The sequence below is a fragment of the Parasteatoda tepidariorum genome, chromosome 5 (genome assembly GCF_043381705.1).
Source record: "Parasteatoda tepidariorum isolate YZ-2023 chromosome 5, CAS_Ptep_4.0, whole genome shotgun sequence".
In the NCBI taxonomy this organism is placed as follows: domain Eukaryota; kingdom Metazoa; phylum Arthropoda; class Arachnida; order Araneae; family Theridiidae; genus Parasteatoda; species Parasteatoda tepidariorum.
This window is the reverse complement of record NC_092208.1, coordinates 36,234,634-36,254,706: the sequence shown is the minus strand read 5'-3', so window position 1 is coordinate 36,254,706 and position 20,073 is coordinate 36,234,634. Positions and strand designations below refer to the sequence as shown.

The following is a 20,073-nucleotide window of genomic DNA, read 5'->3' as shown; positions in this document are numbered from 1 at the left end:
AAATAACAAGTAGTAAGAAGACCAAGTGAAGGAACAGCTCTTACCAGTGAATGAACACCCAGTAAAGGAACACTTAATTTTGGTTATTTTTTAATGCTCTTTATGAATTTATAAGCCATACAAATATTTAAAAACAAGCCTATTCTTGAAATTATAACATATAAATACTTGGAAAATGTTAACTTTTTTTTGTAATCATGAATTGAAAATTAAAGTGTCAACATATTAACACATACTGTTCATTCACTGGGAAATCTATGCCCAGTAAAGGAACATGCCTGTTCCCTCACTGGTTAGAAGTTGTTTTTCGTATTTTTAACATACTTTTGATGCGGAACATCACTAAAGGTACAAGAAAATTAAAGTTTATCTTTTATTTTCATTAACTTAGAAAAAAAACCAGTAAAGGAACACTTGTTCCTTCACTGGTTTTTCATCGTTTGGTGATCCAGTGAATAAACACCCCCTTATCTCAGTACTTTATTATGCTATGATGCTTAAAAAAAATAAAACGTAACTTCAATAACTATATTTTGAATTCTCTTTTTCACAGTGAGAAAAATAAAACTATTACATGCAATTAATTCCACTTCAAACATATAAATACAAACACTCACCTTATAATTTTTTCAAAGAAACAAGGTGTTGCAGAGATAATAACAAATTCAAAAATTTTTCCAGAGAAGTCTATTTGACCAGGTAATCCAAAACATTGCTAGATGACTTCCTATTGTTTGGCAGTAAGCTATTGTTACCAATCAATCTAAAGAAAAACTTTCAAATTCTTATTTTTAATGAATATATATGAAATGTTCCTTCACTGGGTAGTGTTCCTTCACTGGTTGGTTTACCCTAACTGCAAGTAAGTATAAATTTGAAAAAGTATTGTTTGGAAGTGAGCCATGTTTGGAAGACTTAACCATTAAACGCAGAAAAATACACCGGTGTTTTATGCCGGTATTTCGTCAGCATAAATTATTAAAATGCTAAATATAATATATTTCTTTTATTTTGACCTAAATTAATACAAAATAATTTTAAAAAATATCATCACTTCGTTATTAATATTCATACAATTTAAAGTCATTGTTTGATATTTCATGCTGACCCGCATTCCTGTATTTATTATGCACAATGAATGTTTCTCTGAGAAAGACTGCAAATTAAGAACGTGCCCGGTTATTGGTTATTAACATTCCATACGTTTTGCTATTTAACTGTCTTAAATAGCTTGAAATTCTGCGAATTAAAAAAAAATTCTGTTTTTCGAAGGTAATATTTGATGAGTTTTTATACAGGCACTGCGATTGCTTTGAGATGCCAGTATTATTTCTATTGTTCCTCACTTTCCTGAATTCAAAAGAAAAAACTATAATAAATTATATTTGTTTGGTTTTCAGATTTAACTCAGCATCCATTTGTGGCGATGCAAGATTTATTGAAAGATGTCATTTATTGTCTGAAGTTCAGGAATACCGGAATTTATGTGAATGTTTTTCTCCAAGATATTGCAGAGATGGTGGACTGTCTGGCAATCGTTCTGTAAGTATCAAAACTTCAGTTTCAAAAGATACATGATATATTTTTTTAGAAACATAAATACCATTCCTTTTAACTTTATTCCAATTTTGCTTTATTTCAAAATAAACTTGAAATCCAGTTTCCGCAAATATTATAGCAGTTATATACACGTGGCAACTTAGAAGAGAAATACTCAAATGAATGATATACTGTTGAGAAAAAAAAAACTTTCGCTGCAAAATCCTTTACACCTATAGAAGTAAATTACAATTTAAAGCATAATAACAGTGAAATTCATGTAAATAATAATAAACCTTGTAGTTTTGAATGCTGAAAAAATAGATTTTAAAATATTATCAGCATCATTATCTAATCATATAAGCATTAACAGGATTTCGTGTTCTTATACCAGCAATTACAGGCGTCGAACGTCGCACCCTTCCTCAGGGGTTTACTTCTAAAATATTTCTTGATATTCCTAATTCTACGATATATTTTCATGGGTGCATTCTTCTGAAACATAGAGCTTGAAAACTGGTCGAAGAACTGTGTACTTAAGGATATTTACTTGAAATATTTTCAACATTTCCAATTATTTTGCGTCCTAATTCTTTCTCTTCTTTCTTTTTAAGTATCCTTCAAAGTCAGTATATGAAGAGCTGTATTCCATGGGTTTTGAAAACTTCACCCCGTTTCTCCAAGAAAAAAGCCATTTTCTTCCCTTCTGTGAATTATCTGTAACATTTACAGATTTTATTGAGGAAGAAAGATGCTGGTATATATTTTTGTTTTTTATAACCAAAATCCTTTTCTAAATATTAGACTGCTGCTAATTGTTGCGTCAAACATTAACTGCAAAGATTGTCTTTTCTGGGATAATATTCACCTTAAAGCCTACAAGATAAATAAAATCCTCTACTTTTTTCTTAATAGAATAGGTGTCTCAAGATTCTGCAATTCCCCTACTCTCCATAATTATCTCCTCTTTTTTACCATAGTTTCTGGGTAAAAAGCAAGATTATGGGAAAAACATGGCAACGGAGAGGGGAAAATTGTGAAGAATGGGGAAATCTCGTAAAAGTGAGACGCCTATTCTACTTACAAAGAGTATAATGCTTCTTAAAAATATTAAAATGCACTTAACATGTTTCGCATACACAAAACTCTCTTTGCATGAACGACACGTTGATAAGCGGTGAAGATAAAAGACGAGATTATGTTGAAAATGGATAGAAATAAAGTAATAGAAAAGAAACCATTTTGTCCTTAAAAATTTAAAAAAGAATAGAATATTGCAAACTGTAGTTTATTAACCCTCAGCGTACAGCTCAGTTTTTATACTTACTGGTCCTGAAATACTGGGAAATTTTTTTTTTAATATTTCTTTATCTACACATGTTACAATTAGTATCTTCATCAGTTGTTTTAAAATAATACAAGAATTTTAATAGCTTTTGTGTTTCCAAAAACTATATAATATGGCACCTGTTATTTCTGCGGGAAGTTTCCATAAATGAAAAAAATAGTGCGTGGAGTCCCTCCGCGCGGAAGAAGTTAAATTTCGTAACCTGCGACGTTAATTGTAGAAGAATCAGCAGTCGTAGAAGGATCACTAGTTCTATTCAACGACTCTTTTTCCTGCTCCGCTCGCTTCCACGCTCTATAATAACGGTAGTATTGTACATTTTTCCCTCGTTCCCCTCGTGGACCTCTTGAGCCAGTGGAAGTGCTTGTGGTTGCTTCATCGTCTCGCTATGGAAAATGTATTTGTATTAATAATGTATGTGAATGTGTCATAATGTAATTTCAAAAGGGAAAACCTAACAATCAATTGAAATACACAAGAGACGTACCTTGACATAACCTTAAATCCGTCGCATTGCCCGTGGGATTGTTTTCACTCATTTTTTACAATTGTTATCCACTAAATTTGAAAATAAAAAATACTATCCTATTAAATTCGCGATCGCAACGCTCGAGTACGCCGTCTAGCGGGAGCCTGTAAGTATCAGACATTAATTTATCAGGTTTTCATTTAGTTCCATCCAAATCATTGACAGAATCAGACGCCATTTTTTAGCAGCAAATAAGAAACAAAATTTCCCTAAGGAAAAGACCGAAAAACTTGAAAAAAAATCTCCAGAATATTAGTAAATCTTTCAGGAACAGCTGAACACGCCAAACATTTGAAGAAAAATTCCTCAATAATTTTTAATTTCCATTATCAACAAACTTGCAACTGATGACTTCCGATTTCGGATACTGTTACAGATGTGTGTATTAAGGTAAAATGCATTTCTTCTGTCTTCAATTCATTACGAATTAAAGTGAAGTCAACATTGCTTTCGTCATTCCAGTGAATAAATATGAATTCAGAACATACAGAATTGTAATAGTTATAGCATATTCTTCTTCGTTATAGAATAGTATATATTTCTGTATCCATATAATTCGGAAAACAACAATAAAAAATTATCCAAGTTACTTGAAATAGTGCCATTTGTGCTGATTCTTAATTAATTTAAATCGTTTTCTTGGTAAGTTTTTTTTAATTTTGAAAGAATAAGTTCAACTAGAATTCAGCTATTCTGTTTTTAGCTACATATTCAAATTCATATCAATTATAAAATTTTGCTGTGTAGTATGTTATCTAAAAGTAATGAAGGTATAAACTATGTATCTATTATTTGAGAATAAAGTTTTCAAACAAGGAACTTATCATTTTGGAATTCTCCGGGAATCATAAATCAGGTAAGTGCAATGATTTTTACAATAAAAAATTTGCTTGTAAATATTTTTTTTTCATTTGATGATGGTTCTCTACAGAATGGTTTTTTACGTCTGATTAAGAACTATAAGAATAATAAAAAAAGAAACAATATGAAAGTTTTTATTTCAATGTAAAGAATTCTTAAAATCTTTTTTTTATCCTAAGAATTCTTTATTTTCCGTTTTTTAGTTTATAATTTTTTGATAAAAATTGTTCTCAAAATACTTTTTTTGAAAAATTAAATGGTATAACATTATGTGTTTATGTATACTTCTTGTATATTCCAATGTTTGAAGTAATATGATTCAGAAAAGTATGGAATAAAAATTCGGTACTTACGTATTAACGCCACCGCCGCTACAGATTTGGCGGTTTTTAAGTGCCGCCAATCTACACTTAAAATTTTTGCGACAATTCATAAAATAAAACACTTTATTTAAAATCAAAATAGTCAATCGGATTTCGGTGGAAAATGAGCCGATATAGAGTTTAGCATAGATTCAAAACAATCATATCGCCATATGAACTCTGATAAATAAGATTCCAAATGAAATAACATTTCCAAAACGTACGTTTACCAAGATAAAGTTTTATGTTGTGGGAATTGGTACATTTTCGTTTTTTCGGTAAAATATTTCCCTCCTGAAAAAATAAAATTGCATCTTGTTTTGTTTTTGGCAAATCCCAAAGACGAATTTTCGTAGCACTAAAAATGGCGACAAAAAAGAATTGTTTTTTTGTTTTTGTTTCGTCAGCATTCTTTATTTTACGTTTCTTAGTTTCTAAATAATGATTTTTATTGAAACTTGAAATTTTTTGATAAAAATTGTTGTCAAAAAACTTTGTTTACAAAATTAAATTTCATAAAATTATGAGGCTTATGTATACTTTTTGTTCATTTTAATTTTTGAAGTAATATGATTCTTAAAACTATAGAATGTAAAGTTTAAATGGGCCTTTCATGTTATATCATTAAATTTAGTAATACTATTTCTCGGGCATTAGGTTTTAACTCTTATAAGAATATACATATTTTTTTCTGTTAATGTACAAATATTTTTCCGATGTGTTTTGGATATTCCTTCTCTAATAAAAAGAGATACCATTTTGTTTTCGTTTGCATAAGAAAGAATATCAAGCATTTTTCTTTTTTAAATTTAATTAGCCACAATAAAGAAGGAACGTTGCAATGCTACGTGCTACATTAACGACGTCTCTAGAGTAACTGAATGACTGTTCATATAGAAATCGCAGGTATTAGTCTCATACAACAACGCCCCCTATAGTTCGTTGCGATCGCGAATTATATGTGCATCAAATCAAACTAAAAAAATATTTATAGAAAAACTATACTTTTATGACTTTTATTATTTTTATGCTAGTGAGAACCAAAACAATATGGAATTGAATGACGGAAAACTGGATCCTACCACGTGATTTCCCTGCCAATAAAAATGTAGCGTTAAACGTTTAACGCAACCTTGTTGGAAGTCGCATAAGAAGTATAACTTCAAAAAATTAATGCGATATTTTTATCTTCAGATGAATATCATTTGTAAGCATCTTGTCTCGAAAAATGTTGCACAAATTTTGTAATAAACTTGAAAAAATAAAAGAAATGCCCAGAGTTATGGAATACTCCGAAACAGAATCACTATCTTCATAATCAAGATATTATCGTTTGTTATTCCCACATATAACGCAGCTGCCAGTCAGCAAATCCATATCTTTTATAAATGCTTATCTCACGAAAGAAAAACAAAAAGCATGCGAATTCACAAATACGCGAGAGGAAGCATCTAGCAGCGAAAATAAGCATCAAATGATGTTTTTTTTCTTTAATTTACACGAGGAAATAGTGGCATCAATATTGAATCAATGGAAATAAATGCTTTGCCAGCGATTATCACGTGACTCGTACAAAGAATATGAGGGGATTTTCATGTGACCCATACAAAGAATGTAGAATACAAAGGATATAGAGGGGATTATAATTCTTTGACCCGTAATCGGAGACAAAACTGATACCCACTCAAATCACGAGAGCCGAACGTGCCATAAAGCTTACCCTTAGCAGAAGTGGCGGCAGTGGTGAAATTTCGTAATGAGATTTCCTGATTACTGCTCCTGATTTATTTTTGCTTCTAAGCTAGTTGCAGAAATAAATAATTAGACTAGTTGTACTGCTTACAATTCAATTTATAAATCCATTTATATTTAATTGAAAACATAAATTGCAAAGATAATACTCAAAACATTGAAATCATTGTGTTTTATTTGTGTCAGGATAATAGTTATATTCTACGTGATTTATAGCTCTTTAGAATTTGGAATTTTTTGGAGGTGTTTCAGAATTTATAGATTACAGAAAAATCTTATGGATTGTAAACTTACGTGCAAATTTAAATGCATGTAGAAATTATTAAATCCTAGAAATTAAAACGTGTGTATTTTATTGCGAAATAATTTATAATAACGCAACAAGCGGTTTTTAAAGTTAATAAATAACATTTTTAAATAACATATTAAATTTTTAAAAAAAATTGTACGGGGTGGTAAAAATAAGCTGACCACTCTGCATAGCTTTTGATCTAACGATCGGATCTTCACGTTTTTACTTAATCTTAATGGTTCAAGAATGTGACCTTTTATATGCTCATTGATTAGTGCAGATAATGTTTAAAGTTTCAAAATCAGACACAAACACGTCCTTTCTCTGAATAAACATACAGTTTTATTGACGGATTTGGATTTCTGACGAACAAAATATAAAGAGTAGAAACAATCAGGCAAATAAGCTCCTCATAATTTGATCAGAGGAGCGGACCAAAATTTGGATCATAATGCTTATTTTACTTTTGCGTATTATGCCATATCTCGATAACTTTTTTAACGAAGTGAAAAATTATTTACTCAATTATAAAATTAGTTTATGCAATGAAAATTCCATACTAAAAATAACGTTTAGAAAATATTTCTTATTTCTTATTTTATTTAATTAAAGTTGAAAAAATTTTGAATTGTAAAAAACTGTATACATTAGTATACAGTTTTTTTCCCCACCATTTTAAAAATATTATTTTAAAAGACAAAACAAAATTGGTTGAAAAATTCCTGAGAATTCTAATATTTAACACTAGAAAGACGAAAAATTAGTATATACCTACATTGCCCAAACGCAGCCAAAATGACAGGATTGTGAACAGTAAATAAATTTGTTTAAAATTAATCTTTAACATTTTTACATTATTTACAGTTATATAACAAGCTATTAGTAAATATTAACAATAAAAAAATTTATATGTTGTACAAAAAGTCACAAAATTCTAAGAAATCGCGTCATTATGTACATCATTGTTTTTCTAATTGAAATTTAAAGTAGTCAAAATGACTTCCTTATGCAATCTAGTGTTTATATTCGACTTTTTGTAAAATTAGATTTCCCATGAACTATGCGGAATCGGGATTATTATTATTCTGAAAATTAAACTTTTTTGGAAATAAATAAATTAAGTAATGTAAAAAAATAATTTTAAGAAATTTTTTGAATGAAATAATCTTTAGATAAAATTTTTTTATAAATGAATGCAAAAAAGTTTTGGTTCAATTCAAATGTTCTATAGATATGGAAAAATACGTCTATATTTAATGACTCAGAAATACACATGTTAAAATTATTATTAAGGGGCTCAAACTTTCAAACACTGTCCTACTTAAACTTTTCTGACCTTGTTTTTCATATTTTGATGTTGTTGTTGACGTATGCCTGTTTAGGCAAAGGGGGTGCGATTGTTTTTGTTTTCCAGTGGCGCCATCTATGACCAAGAATTCGACTTTTGCTACACCATACGTCGCACCCGTTTATAGGGTGGATCCATTCATAAATCAATTCATTCATCCACAGATCGTAACTTTGACCTGAATCAGAGAACGAACGATCTCCAATCCAGTACCTCCAGAGGTATTGATTTTTTATGGGAACATAGAGGACTTTTGCGACTCGACAGATTTAATTTGCATCAGTCTTCGGCCGGCAGGGCTCGAACCTACGAACTCCAGACATGGGCCCAGCGCCCTACCGACCAGGCTATCCCGGTATATATATTTTGATGTTCAAGAACCCAAATGCATAGAGAAAAAGAAATGTTTGTTCAAAGAAAATGTTTTTGTGTCTGATTTCATAACTTAAAATATCGTCTCACTCAGGGTTCGAAAAATATCACCCGTCCGCCCGTCCTCGGCGGTCAAAAATTCCCTGCGGACAACAAATTTCTCGAATCCGACCAGTTAATTTTCCAGTTAATATTCGTGATACATTTTCAATTTTCGTTATCTTACAAGAGTCTAGCGCCTCACTTGTAAAATGACCCTCTAATCTAGAAATACTGCAACATAATGCGCTTGGTGGAATTGATGTTTTCTCTGTCTGGGAGTACTGCAGTGGTTGAAAGAGGCTTTGCAGCAATGAGCTTACAAAAATAAACACATTACGTACTAGTCTTTAACAAGAGGCGTTAAAAACAATTATGAGCATACACCTAAATGGAAAACCCCTTTCAGATTTCTGTGTAGAAACCTCTGTAAATCATTGGCTTGATTGTGGAACTGGCAAACGTCATATTTGTTTCATTTAAAAAACGAAGTACCCTCGGATAAATTGACATTCCAGATAACTTGACCTTTGTTATTTAAATTATTTCATAAAAGAAATACTATGTTTTACTATTAGTAACCTAGTATTTGTAATCCTAGTAACTACTAATTCGTTGTGCAATTTATATAAATGTTTGTAATAAATAAGAGAAAATTATATTTTTATTTATTTAGAAGCTACGGGTTAGTTTCAAAGGAGGACGGGTACATTGTTGGACAAGCTGTCCTCGGGGGTGGGTAAAATTTCTGACTTTCTTCGAGCCCTAGTTCGACCACATTTTGCACAATTTTGAACAATTTGCACAATTTTGGTTCGACCTTCAAAATATTAAAATTATGTGAAAAGGCACTGTATGTGAAATTACAATCATTCGATGAGAAAACATTTTGTGTGTTCGTGTTTTTAGGGTACTTAAAACATAGAAACATTTTATGATTATGAGCAGTGATTATGCAAAATTCCGCAAAACCGTTCAGTATACACTGTTGTGGATATAAACAATGCAGCACAATCCATGTTCCTCAAACTTCTGAACATATGTCAGGCTCACACAGAGAAAAAAATCTAGAGGATCATGTCACTTTACCATAATTTAAAATAAATTCAAGATATTTCAAGTTTAACGAGTGATTACATAAAAATAAATCGATATTTTATTACTTTTTTTTAAACTTTTTTTTTTCACTAATGGAATACCCCATCAAAACATGCATCTGATGCGATATTCTTTGAAAAATGACATCCAACTTCGGTTCGGTTCGCAACTTCGGTGCGAACTAAACCGCCCCGGTTTAGTTCGCACATTTTACAGAGCATTGAAGCAACATTTCTTCTAATAAATGGGGCAATAATTATCAGTCGTCATATTAAGAGGATTGTAGAGGTAAAAGAGTGTAGATTTACACCATTTTAGTTAAAACGATTTCTCATTATTACCATGCATCAGTAGTATTACTACTTCCAATTTGATTCCGTTTTTGAGATTATTAGGATCGAATATGTAGAAGTTCTAAAATTATACTTTTCAGTTATTCAACTATTTAATTTCTAGTAGCACACTTCATATTATACACTCTATAACAAAAAAATCGATGCACCAAGAAGGAGTTGTATGATTGAAAGGAAAATTGGTGGATAGGAAGACAATGTACAGAACAGTAAGTGATTAAAATTGAATAATTTATTGAAGACTTACAGTAACAAGTTCAATAAGGTGTTGACCCACCTCTAGTCTGGATACAAGCTGCCACACGGCGTGACATAGACCGATAAAGCTCCCGGATGGTCTCTTGCGGTATTTCCTGCCAAATTCGATCCAATTGTCGAACGAGGTCATCAACATTCCGTGCCAGATGCAATCGCCTTCCCATCATATCCCAGACATGCTCGATGGGAGACATCTGGTGATCTTGCAGGCCAAGGAAGAGTTTGACAAGCTTGCAGACAGTTTATAGCAGCACGTGCCGTATGTGGTCTGGCATTGCCTGCTGTAAGACCAGCCCAGGGCGCTGCAAAAGGAACGGTAGCAAAACAGGTCCTGGGATTTCGTCGACGTACCGCTGTGCAGTAAGTGTACCTCTAATGACAACCAAACGGGACTGGCTGTCATAAGAAATGGCACCCCAGACCATAATGCCTTGGTGAGGGCCGGTGTGGCGTGCACTAGTGAAGGCAGGATTTCCCCTCTGCCCTGTGAATCTCCAAACACGTCATCGATGATCGTCAGGACAGAGTTGGAAGCGGGATTCGTCGCTAAAGACTATACGTCCCCAGTTGGCATCATTCCAGCCATATCTCTTCAAAACATTTTATACGAAATTTCAAAGCAATCGAATGATTGCTTCTTGGTGCGTCGATTTTTTTGTTAAAGAGTGTATTTTCCCCTAAACCTTCATTTATTTTAAGTTTTCGATTCGGATTCCTTTAATACAAATATATAAGGCACTGAACCATCATTGTGATGGATCAGGGTTTAATCCCCAGTGTCGACTTGAAATTCACCCATCTTTAGAGTGATGGGTACCAGCGTGAATGGAAAAAAGGCTTGGTGACCACATTGCCGCAATCATGCCGTTGGTCCTGAAATTATTTAATCTCATCCACCATGACCCCTTGGCCCACAGCGGGCTGTTCAGAGAATACTTTCCTGTTTTTAAAATAAAGATCTAATATATTTGTGCTTATTTATTTACGTAGTCTTTACACTTAAGTTACTTTAGTTCTAAACTAGTAAGTAATAGTAATTGAAAACTGATTGAGAAAAATTAAATTTTACAAGCATTAATTATATTGCTTTTTAGGGATTGCTTTACACGTTCAATGTTTAGCCCGAAAACCGAGTCTCCAATTGTCAGTTCCTGTTTTACTTTCAATTCCCTGATTGGACAGCCTGACAGCATCTCAGAAACTGTAGAGTACGGAACTGTAGATTACGGAGCTAGTAAGTAATTCAAGAGTAAAGTGGAAAACATATTAGTTGACATCAGTATTCTGGAATTTAGAGCACGATTTCTTATAAATACAACTTTTTAGTAAATAGTTTTTAAAAAGAAAGATATGTTTTCTAATCAACTTCTTTGCTTTAACAATTTAAACTGAATTTCTCAGACACAACAATCAGTGAACAGTCACTCAGCATGTTTTTCAACGATAGATTTTAACTTTTCTTTCAACATTTTAAGTCATGAATAAAGCAGGGAATTGCACATGACTTTAAGACCACCAATACGCACACAAGAATTGATTCAATGGGATTTTCTTAAAAAAAATGATAAAGCAAAATATAATCATTGAATTCTATAGATAACGATTCTTGATGGACTAAAAATTTAGCTTAGTATATTTTGTTCCTATTTCTTTCGAGGAGAGGTTTTCAGCAAATATAATATGGCTGTTGATGCGAAATGCCAAATAATTTACAATTGTCCGCGTCATCACTGAACACTAGCATCATATTTATATCATTTAGAAAAATGTCTTCAGTCATTAGATGAACTTGCCTACAGATTTTTGTTCCTTACCTTCTTTTTTATGCCTAACAAATTTTTTAGCAACTTATCACTGATTACCCCCCTTCACGAGCTCAAATGTTTTCAAACAGACGACAAATAGCCACATTAATTTTTGCAAGCTAAGTATAATAAAAATCCATGAATGGAACATGAATGGTTTTTTCTAATCTACAAAACAATTGAACATTGAATCTACAAAACAGTTGAATCTACAAGACTATTGAACATTGAATCTACAAAACAGTTGAATCTACAAAACTATTGAATCTACAAAACAGCATGTAAATATTCAACCTGATTCCAGAACAAACCTGGATATAAACAGGTTGGGCTAGAATGATTTCCGCAGCTTGCAAGAAAGGCAAGGCAAGACGAAGACAAACTTTGAAACATTAAACTTCGATTTTTTCAAAGCGAAAACGAAGTTTGAAGAAATATTAAGTTTCCAGAAACATTGAGATATTTTACTTATTGAGTTAATTTGAGTTTTTTTTTCTTTTCATTTTCTAGGCCAGCTGAAATCTTCATAATTTTAAAAATATTTCCGCATAGTCTTAAGGTCCTTAGTCATTAAGTTTGTCAAGATTGAGAGGATGGGTATTGAGATAATTACAATTGGAATATAAGAGTGCATTCTTTCCGTCCAAAATATGATGCAAGTTGGCGATTAATTAATTTTTTATAAAGCACAAATTATAACTTTATCAACTTTTTTGGCTGTTATAAATGATTGATGTTTTTATAATATAATGATTCTTGATTAAGCCCTTCCAGACTATGACCACATGTACGTGGTCACGTGATTGTCTCTTCACAACCAGTGGTATCATTCACATCCAAAGTTGCGAGTTGCCAGTACGCAAATATTAAAAATAAAGGGCTATAGTTCCAGACTTTAGGAAGGAGGTAAATACTTTTTTATAGAAGAGTGTTAGGAGGTAAATATAATTATTAGTACTTGATCACGGTATTTTATCATATCTTCCTGTGAAAGAGGCTTTATCTGTCACAATAGATAAAAAACAGTTTACAAAAACTCTTTGAAGATTGCGTCAATTGATAATTTACTCAGAATTTCTATAAATTGATCCCTTCCCTGACCGAGTTTGTTGCTTGGCTTGAAAATATCATAAGGTATTTTAGTATCAGTCCTGTTTCTGTCGTTGCTTAAGCGGCAATATCTGCCCAAAGGAAGACGAGGGGCTGTATAATTATTAACTCCAAGAGGTATCCTTGGACAATAGTTTCTTCCACACCTAAATAGACTTTGACTCTTTGGAAATGCATTCAAACAGCTCAGGGCTAGAATTGAATCCTACTTTTATTTTTATTTGCTTTTTCTTTCTATATTCTTTTCAGAATGGACTGGAATATTCAGAAAAATATTGTGGCCGAAGAGTATTCAGAAGGCGACACGTGTTCCCTTTTCAGCGCGCTCTATCATCAAAACTATTTTTGGGGAAAAGGATGGCGTAAAAATTGTTTAGTTTGGCTATTACTTTAGAAGTGGATTTTCATGCCCTGATACATCTTAAAAAGCAACAATGTAGTCATTACCATTTTTCGTACAGTTTATTACACTGGAGAACAAATTTTTTTCCTGCATTTACACACATGCTTTTTCTCACTTAATTTAGACATAGAGATTGCAAATCTAAAACTAGTTTTGATCATAAGACTACAATTTTTTTAATAACATTTTTAGTCTATTTTGTGCGAAAATGCACAAGTTTAAAAATTTTATATCAAACAGGAGGTCACGTTAATGTTGCGACAAGCTTTGTGGAAAATTAGGGCACATAATCACGATTAAAAGTGCGTAGGAGCCTATGCCCAGAAATGCTCTCATTCGTGGCTAGGCCAATTGTAATCTGTTCAAAAGCAACCGAAGAAACAGCTTATACTGAGGAAGCGCCCCAAGTCACAGACAACTTACTGGGTATCCTAAGCAATTCCTATGCATGGGCTCTTATGCAATTTTAATAATGTTAATTTGCTCTAACTACCCTAGTAGTCTGCTGCATTTTTTATGCTACCCTCTACTATAGATAATGTTTTTAAATGTGTACACTTCAACAGAAAAAAAATTAAAAATGACATTTTAAGAAAACTTAAAATGACATTTTAATAAAGTTGTAGCTTGGTGAGAGAAGCCGATTAAAATTTGAAATCCGTGATTACAGTATCTTTGATCTATTTTAAAAAAAGCTCATGCAGCAGCAAAAACAAAATTGTCACTCAGTGTTATTTGCCATATCCATTTCATACAATTAACATATTGACAAAATATCATATCCTAGGATTAATATATTATTGTTCTTACGCAAAATCGCAGTAAATATAGCTTTCAATGGAACACTTTACCATTTTAGGAAATGTTAAAAATAATCCGTCAAAGTTTTAAATGTTTAATTTTGCTTTTTAAAGATTGCCTACGTACCTTTAGATAGCAGCATTTCAATTATTGTCCCTCAACATAAATATTATAGTAGTAAAACTTTACTTCGATCTTAATGTTGTCAAATTATTTTGTTGATGAAAGAACTTTAAAAATCAACATTAATTCAAAGTAATTTTGGTTCTTGACCATATGACTTCACTTATTTTCCAACAAAGGGAAATTTAATTCTAACAAGGAAGGTACCCGTCGCGTAATTCGCAAATCATTTTGAATACTTTTTCACACACAGGTGTTTTTAAATGGAAAGTAATTAGTAAAATTTATTCTGTCCGAGTTTCGTCAATTAATAGTCAAGTTTTGAATTATTAAAAACTTAAAGTTCTAATTTTTATCATATTTAAATCATCATGTTCTGTAGCTGTTTAGTCGCCACGCATTATAGCACTTCATCTTACAGCCGAAGTGCTATAATTTTGTAAAGGGTTGCACTTAGTCGCTTTCCTCGGAAGCATTATCTCTGTATTTTAAGTAACTAAAATTTAAAGATTAGAATTAATACTCGAACGAAATTTCTCTTTTTTACCTTTTAAATTACAAAAACGCTTGCATAACTCTGTAATTCACAAATATTTTATAAACTAGAGCTTTAATAGCGAAATCAAAACTACAATCAGAAATTTTTCGAAATTTACATTTTAATATAATGAGCTTGTAGCCCGTTACTAGTTTTTTTTTTTGGACAAAATATCTCGCTATATGGTATTTGCTCACCTTGTTTTGGACATAATGCTACGTTTCGATTAAGTCCTACCATGTACTCTTGTTTTTTATGTTTCATTTTGTTCTCTATGTTTTGCCTGCAAGCTATCAAATAGCAACGATTGCCTGCAAGTTAGTATATAGCAAAGATTATTTGCATGCTATAAAAAAATAGTCTGCTTGCTATCAAAGAGCAAATATTGCTTGCATATATTAACAAATAGCAAAGATATCTTTTATTCTAGAACCTTCGTTGAATAGCGGACTCAATTTTGAGTATGCGACTACCAATGTCCATCGTTGTAGTTTTGAACCTAATCCAGTGGATAAAGGGAACTCCTAGATCAAGTATTGGGAGAAATTTGCATTCGTAGAGGACTTTTTGATGTAACTAACTCGCATTTACGTTATATGAAATAGAAAAACCACGAAAACCACTCACGGTTAGCATGATGACAAAGGGACTTTAACCCATGATCCAGCTAAAACTGAGGTTATTTGTCAACTAACCATCGCTGAGATCCGTACCCAGTTCACTTCATTGGATGGCGAGCGCTCTATAACCAGAAAGTTTGGGTGTAATCAGCAAACAATAAAGATTCACTGCATGCTAACAAATATCAAAGATTGTCTGGATGCTAGCAAATAGAGTTAGAAAAGCAATTAGCATTAAAACAGCTAAATTGTTAAGTTAACACATTATGGAAGAGAGAAGTCCTTTACACGGTTTATTTAAGAGCCCGAAGGCAGGAATATAAATAGTGAAAAATGTCATGAACATCAGTAACTAAATTGGGCAGAGAGCAGCATTCGGACTACAAAAGGACCAGATTTCTTGTTTAAGGTCACTTGTGTGAACGCGTTCTCCTTTCTGGGAGGTTTCGTTTAAGAATCTTCAAACTGTTATTCTTTAATGCTCATTTATCAGCTTTTCTACTCTTCTTTACAAGTTTCTTGGTCCAAACTTAAATTTTAAAAATTTATTATTCTACTATCGAAGCAAAATAGTAACAAAAAGAAATTGTATGTAGTATTACTTAACCTAAAAGACTTAATTCGGAAGTTGATTGTAACATACGAATTTATAAACTGCTATTTTTAGTTGCTGCTGTTAAAATAAACGTTCGTAAATTTTCAGCTTTTGCCCTTAGATTGGATGTGGACCCAACTGGATATCCGCCATTTATCTATCAATCTAAAGCACAAATATCATTCCACAATTCTCGACAAATAGTAGATCCCTATGAACAAGGATTTTCAATGGAGATGGGAAAAAGTTATTCTTTTCGCTTGAAGAAAGTAATCAAAAATATTTCATTATCTTAAATGCATGAAATTGAGTTTGATATAATTAACTGAGTTTGGTATAAGCATTATTTTCCCAACAAGCATTACTTTTGTTCGGATGCTGGACAGGTTGAAATATGTTTCTTAACCTCAGCTTCCAATTGTAATATAGAATTACAAATGCTGTCTATATTGAGTCAAGGAGGAGTTTGTTTGTGTGTATACATTTCTCTCATAAATCCACTTCTGTAATGCGGTCCTGAAATTTGGGGGGGGGGGGGAAAGGAAAATCATTCAAAAATGATATTTTATCGTTGCCGAAGAAACGTTTGAAAGAGGATATTTTTTAATTGCTTAGCGTTAAATTTTTTAGTTAGTTTAGCACAAACTAACTTGAATTTTAATTTATAACAACACAAAAGGTTGTTGCGAATTAAAATTTAAAATAAAATATAAAGAAAAAACAGAATAAAACATGAAACGAAATATTTAAAATGAGTAGCGAATTCAAATGAACTTGCATCTGAACGGGAAATTTTTTCAAGAGTGAGTTGAAATATTTTAGTAACAAGATTGCTAGATAACAAAATATGAAAATAGAAGCCGAAATTGAGGTAAAAGCGTAAACAGAGGGATTTTGTTTTATAGTGCGTTCTCATTGCAGTACTGAAGTGCGTTAGAATTGTTAGTTACCAAGGATGGGCCCGAAAATAGATGTGTGCAAGGTAATATTATACTGGATAATTTAAAGAAGTTGACAATTAATAATTTCATAAAATTAACCCTTATTTAAGAAACATATAAAGTAAAATAGAAAAGAGAAAGAAACATGAATCGCCTGTTTTGCACATGATTTTAGCCATGGATTTGCACATGGTAAAAATTTTCTAAATCAACGAAGAACATGTTTTTTAGTAAATTTATTTACAGTAGTATACAATTAACTCAATGATTTAATATAGGATTTAATTACTTTAGTTGGGTATCCAATGTTTCTTTTTAAATCAAATTTTGAAAGAGTTTGTATGCTTGTTTTTTGTGTAAATAAACATTGCTATATATTTATAATAAACATAAGAACGAAAATGTATTTTTTTAGATAAAACTTTCAAAGATGTTTGAACTAACTTGTTTTTTTTAAACTTTATTTTGACCTCAATAGGTTAAGCGTAAAAAATTTATAGGATAAATTACATTACTAGTAATCATAAAATTTTAAATGCGCAAATCGGAATCTAACAATATTTTCACTTTCTGCAAAATAATTTTTGATTAATTCTAAGCTATTATTCACACCGATTCATGGCCGGTTTAATTTGATTCAGTATAAAATAATACTTTGGAAAAATGTCTCATTTGTCTAGATCACAAATTTAATATACTTCTTTAAACTTTCCTCTTCCACATTATAAAATGCTCCAATATCTTAAAATCATGTTTGTACCATGTACTAACAATGGTAAAAATATACTTTCATCACAAAGTTCATATTTGTTATACGTTTTTATACTATACTGTTAAGAATAACTTATATATATTTAGATTGAGAAGAATTTGCTTCCTTATCCATACGACACAAATTGCATTGATTATTTAGAAAAGTGGAAAGCAAGAGGAGGTTATGGACCCACAAATAAAAGGGTAAGACTGTATTTTTACTTACTTCCTCTTCACTATTACTACATTATGAATGGATAACCGATAGCAAATAAAACTCTTTTTTGAATCATAACGAATCTCAGAAAACTACCCGTGTGTCCTTTCACGGATGTTATATTTAGGCTGAGAATAGGGAATAGGTTGGGTGATCTGGAGACTTTTTTCTTCTTTTTTCTCAAGATTAGAATTAGTTTTCACCCTTATCACAATTCATTACTGTTTAGAGCTCTCCATAACTAATCACATTTCAAAACATAAATTGAACTAAAAAATATGTAAAAAGATAAGCGAATGAAATAAATGAATTAACTTTATTTTGAGTGTTGTCACCCATTTTAGCTGCTTGTTTGTTTCAACATCGAATTATCTCTTAATAATATTATTTTTTATTTCAACCGATACTGATCAAAATTTTGAAGAAGTCAGAAAAACTATAGTCTGTAAAAGAATAACTCAGAAATAGATAATTACGTTTCTTAAAAATTGTAATGAGAGTTAACTTTAAAATTTTTCGCCAAATCAGAGGTGATGAATGTATATAACTTTCAAACCGTTGATAAAAATGTCATTTAATTCCCTTTAACAAAGGGAACTTTTTTTTATCCAAAGACAGTTTTCTTTTTTAAAGGTTAAGAATTTAAAAATTTGAATTCGCATACCACACTTTCGAAAGAAAAAAAAATTGTAGCATGGGAAAGAGTTAGTGATCAGGAGTAAAGGAGATGGGTTTATTAGAATAAAAATACAATTAAGAAAAATGGTAAAAAAACAACATTAATACTAAATTAGATTACTTTGTAAAAACCTTAAGATTTATAATTAAAGCAGGCAATTAAATAGATAATACCAAAAAACTAAGGCAAATTAAAATTTTTTGTTTAATTATGCACAGGTTAAAATGAAAAAAAAAACATTTGACAGGTATTTAGCTTAATTTCTGTCAACAGTAAAGAAATAGCAACAGTAAAGCCGACCATAAATGTTTGGAAAAAAAACTAAATTTCCAATGCAAGTAAGGGATGCTTAAAAATAAAGGGATACCATGATTTCGTTTATTCCGAATAGAGAATCTCAAAACCAAATTTTTAAGGAGTCAAGAGTTTTAAAATAATGATGTCTTATCTTATAAGGATGTCTGTCGTGAATATTCCGTCAAAAATTTGAAAAAAATCAAAAATTCAAAGTGACAGTTGGATATTTTTTTAGTTCCTTATACAGAAAACTAAAACAAACCTTATGATGGTTTAAGTATTCTGAAATTCGAAAATTTGTCTGAAACGTCAAAATGGGACGCCCTGATACTCGTATATGCATACAGTTGCGATACATCTTGAGCTGTTGAACATTTAAAAAAGCACTGTTGAGTGGGATTTCAAAACAAAAATGGTCGCATTTTCTAACAGAACTCTTGCATTTAGTAGTGCAATCAATAATGTTTAAGAGTAAAAAACCTTGAAAGTAGTTAAGATCAAGAAAATAACTACTTGAATTTTTAGAAGATTATATAGAAGGGTTTTGAGAAAAAAGGGATGGTTGTGTGAGGGTAGGTGACAAAATGAAACAAAATCAGAAAAAATGAGTTATTCTCTATGTTGCTTACAGGATTTTTACTTACTTTCTTTATTCTCCATTTTTTTTAAATAAAATTTTAGGAGTGCATTCAGGAATGCTATGAAAACATTACTATGACTACCCATACAGTGCAGCAGAATGGAAAAGGGCGAAACCGTAAGAGTGAGTATGTTTTATTTACCAGACTACTAAACCACAAATTATCAGAATTAAGTCTTTTACAGTGTGTTGAGTAGCAAAAACCCTATTGCAATTTTCCAGTACCAGCAAAGTATCGAAAAAACTTTTATATTTTGTTTAATCTCTTAAACTTTTTTCTAGAATAATCTGAAGGATAAAAGTCCATGACCTGACTTTACTTCTAAAGAGAAGAAATCTAGAAATATGTGAAAAAAGAAAAACACACATTCATTCCTACACGAGAGAATATATATATATA

General features: G+C 31.4%; 1 protein-coding gene across 1 annotated transcript in view; it reads left to right on the top strand.

The window, feature by feature from the left end:
- The window catches only part of LOC107447884 (uncharacterized), an 86,903-nt gene that overhangs the window by 13,766 nt on the left and 53,064 nt on the right, over window positions 1–20,073 (top strand). The window contains exons 4-9 of the mRNA XM_071181291.1: window positions 1,401–1,542; window positions 2,154–2,296; window positions 11,246–11,385; window positions 16,255–16,415; window positions 17,946–18,044; window positions 19,715–19,796. Coding sequence (XP_071037392.1) covers window positions 1,401–1,542; window positions 2,154–2,296; window positions 11,246–11,385; window positions 16,255–16,415; window positions 17,946–18,044; window positions 19,715–19,796 — 767 coding nt within the window. The remainder of the gene's footprint in view (window positions 1–1,400; window positions 1,543–2,153; window positions 2,297–11,245; window positions 11,386–16,254; window positions 16,416–17,945; window positions 18,045–19,714; window positions 19,797–20,073) is intronic.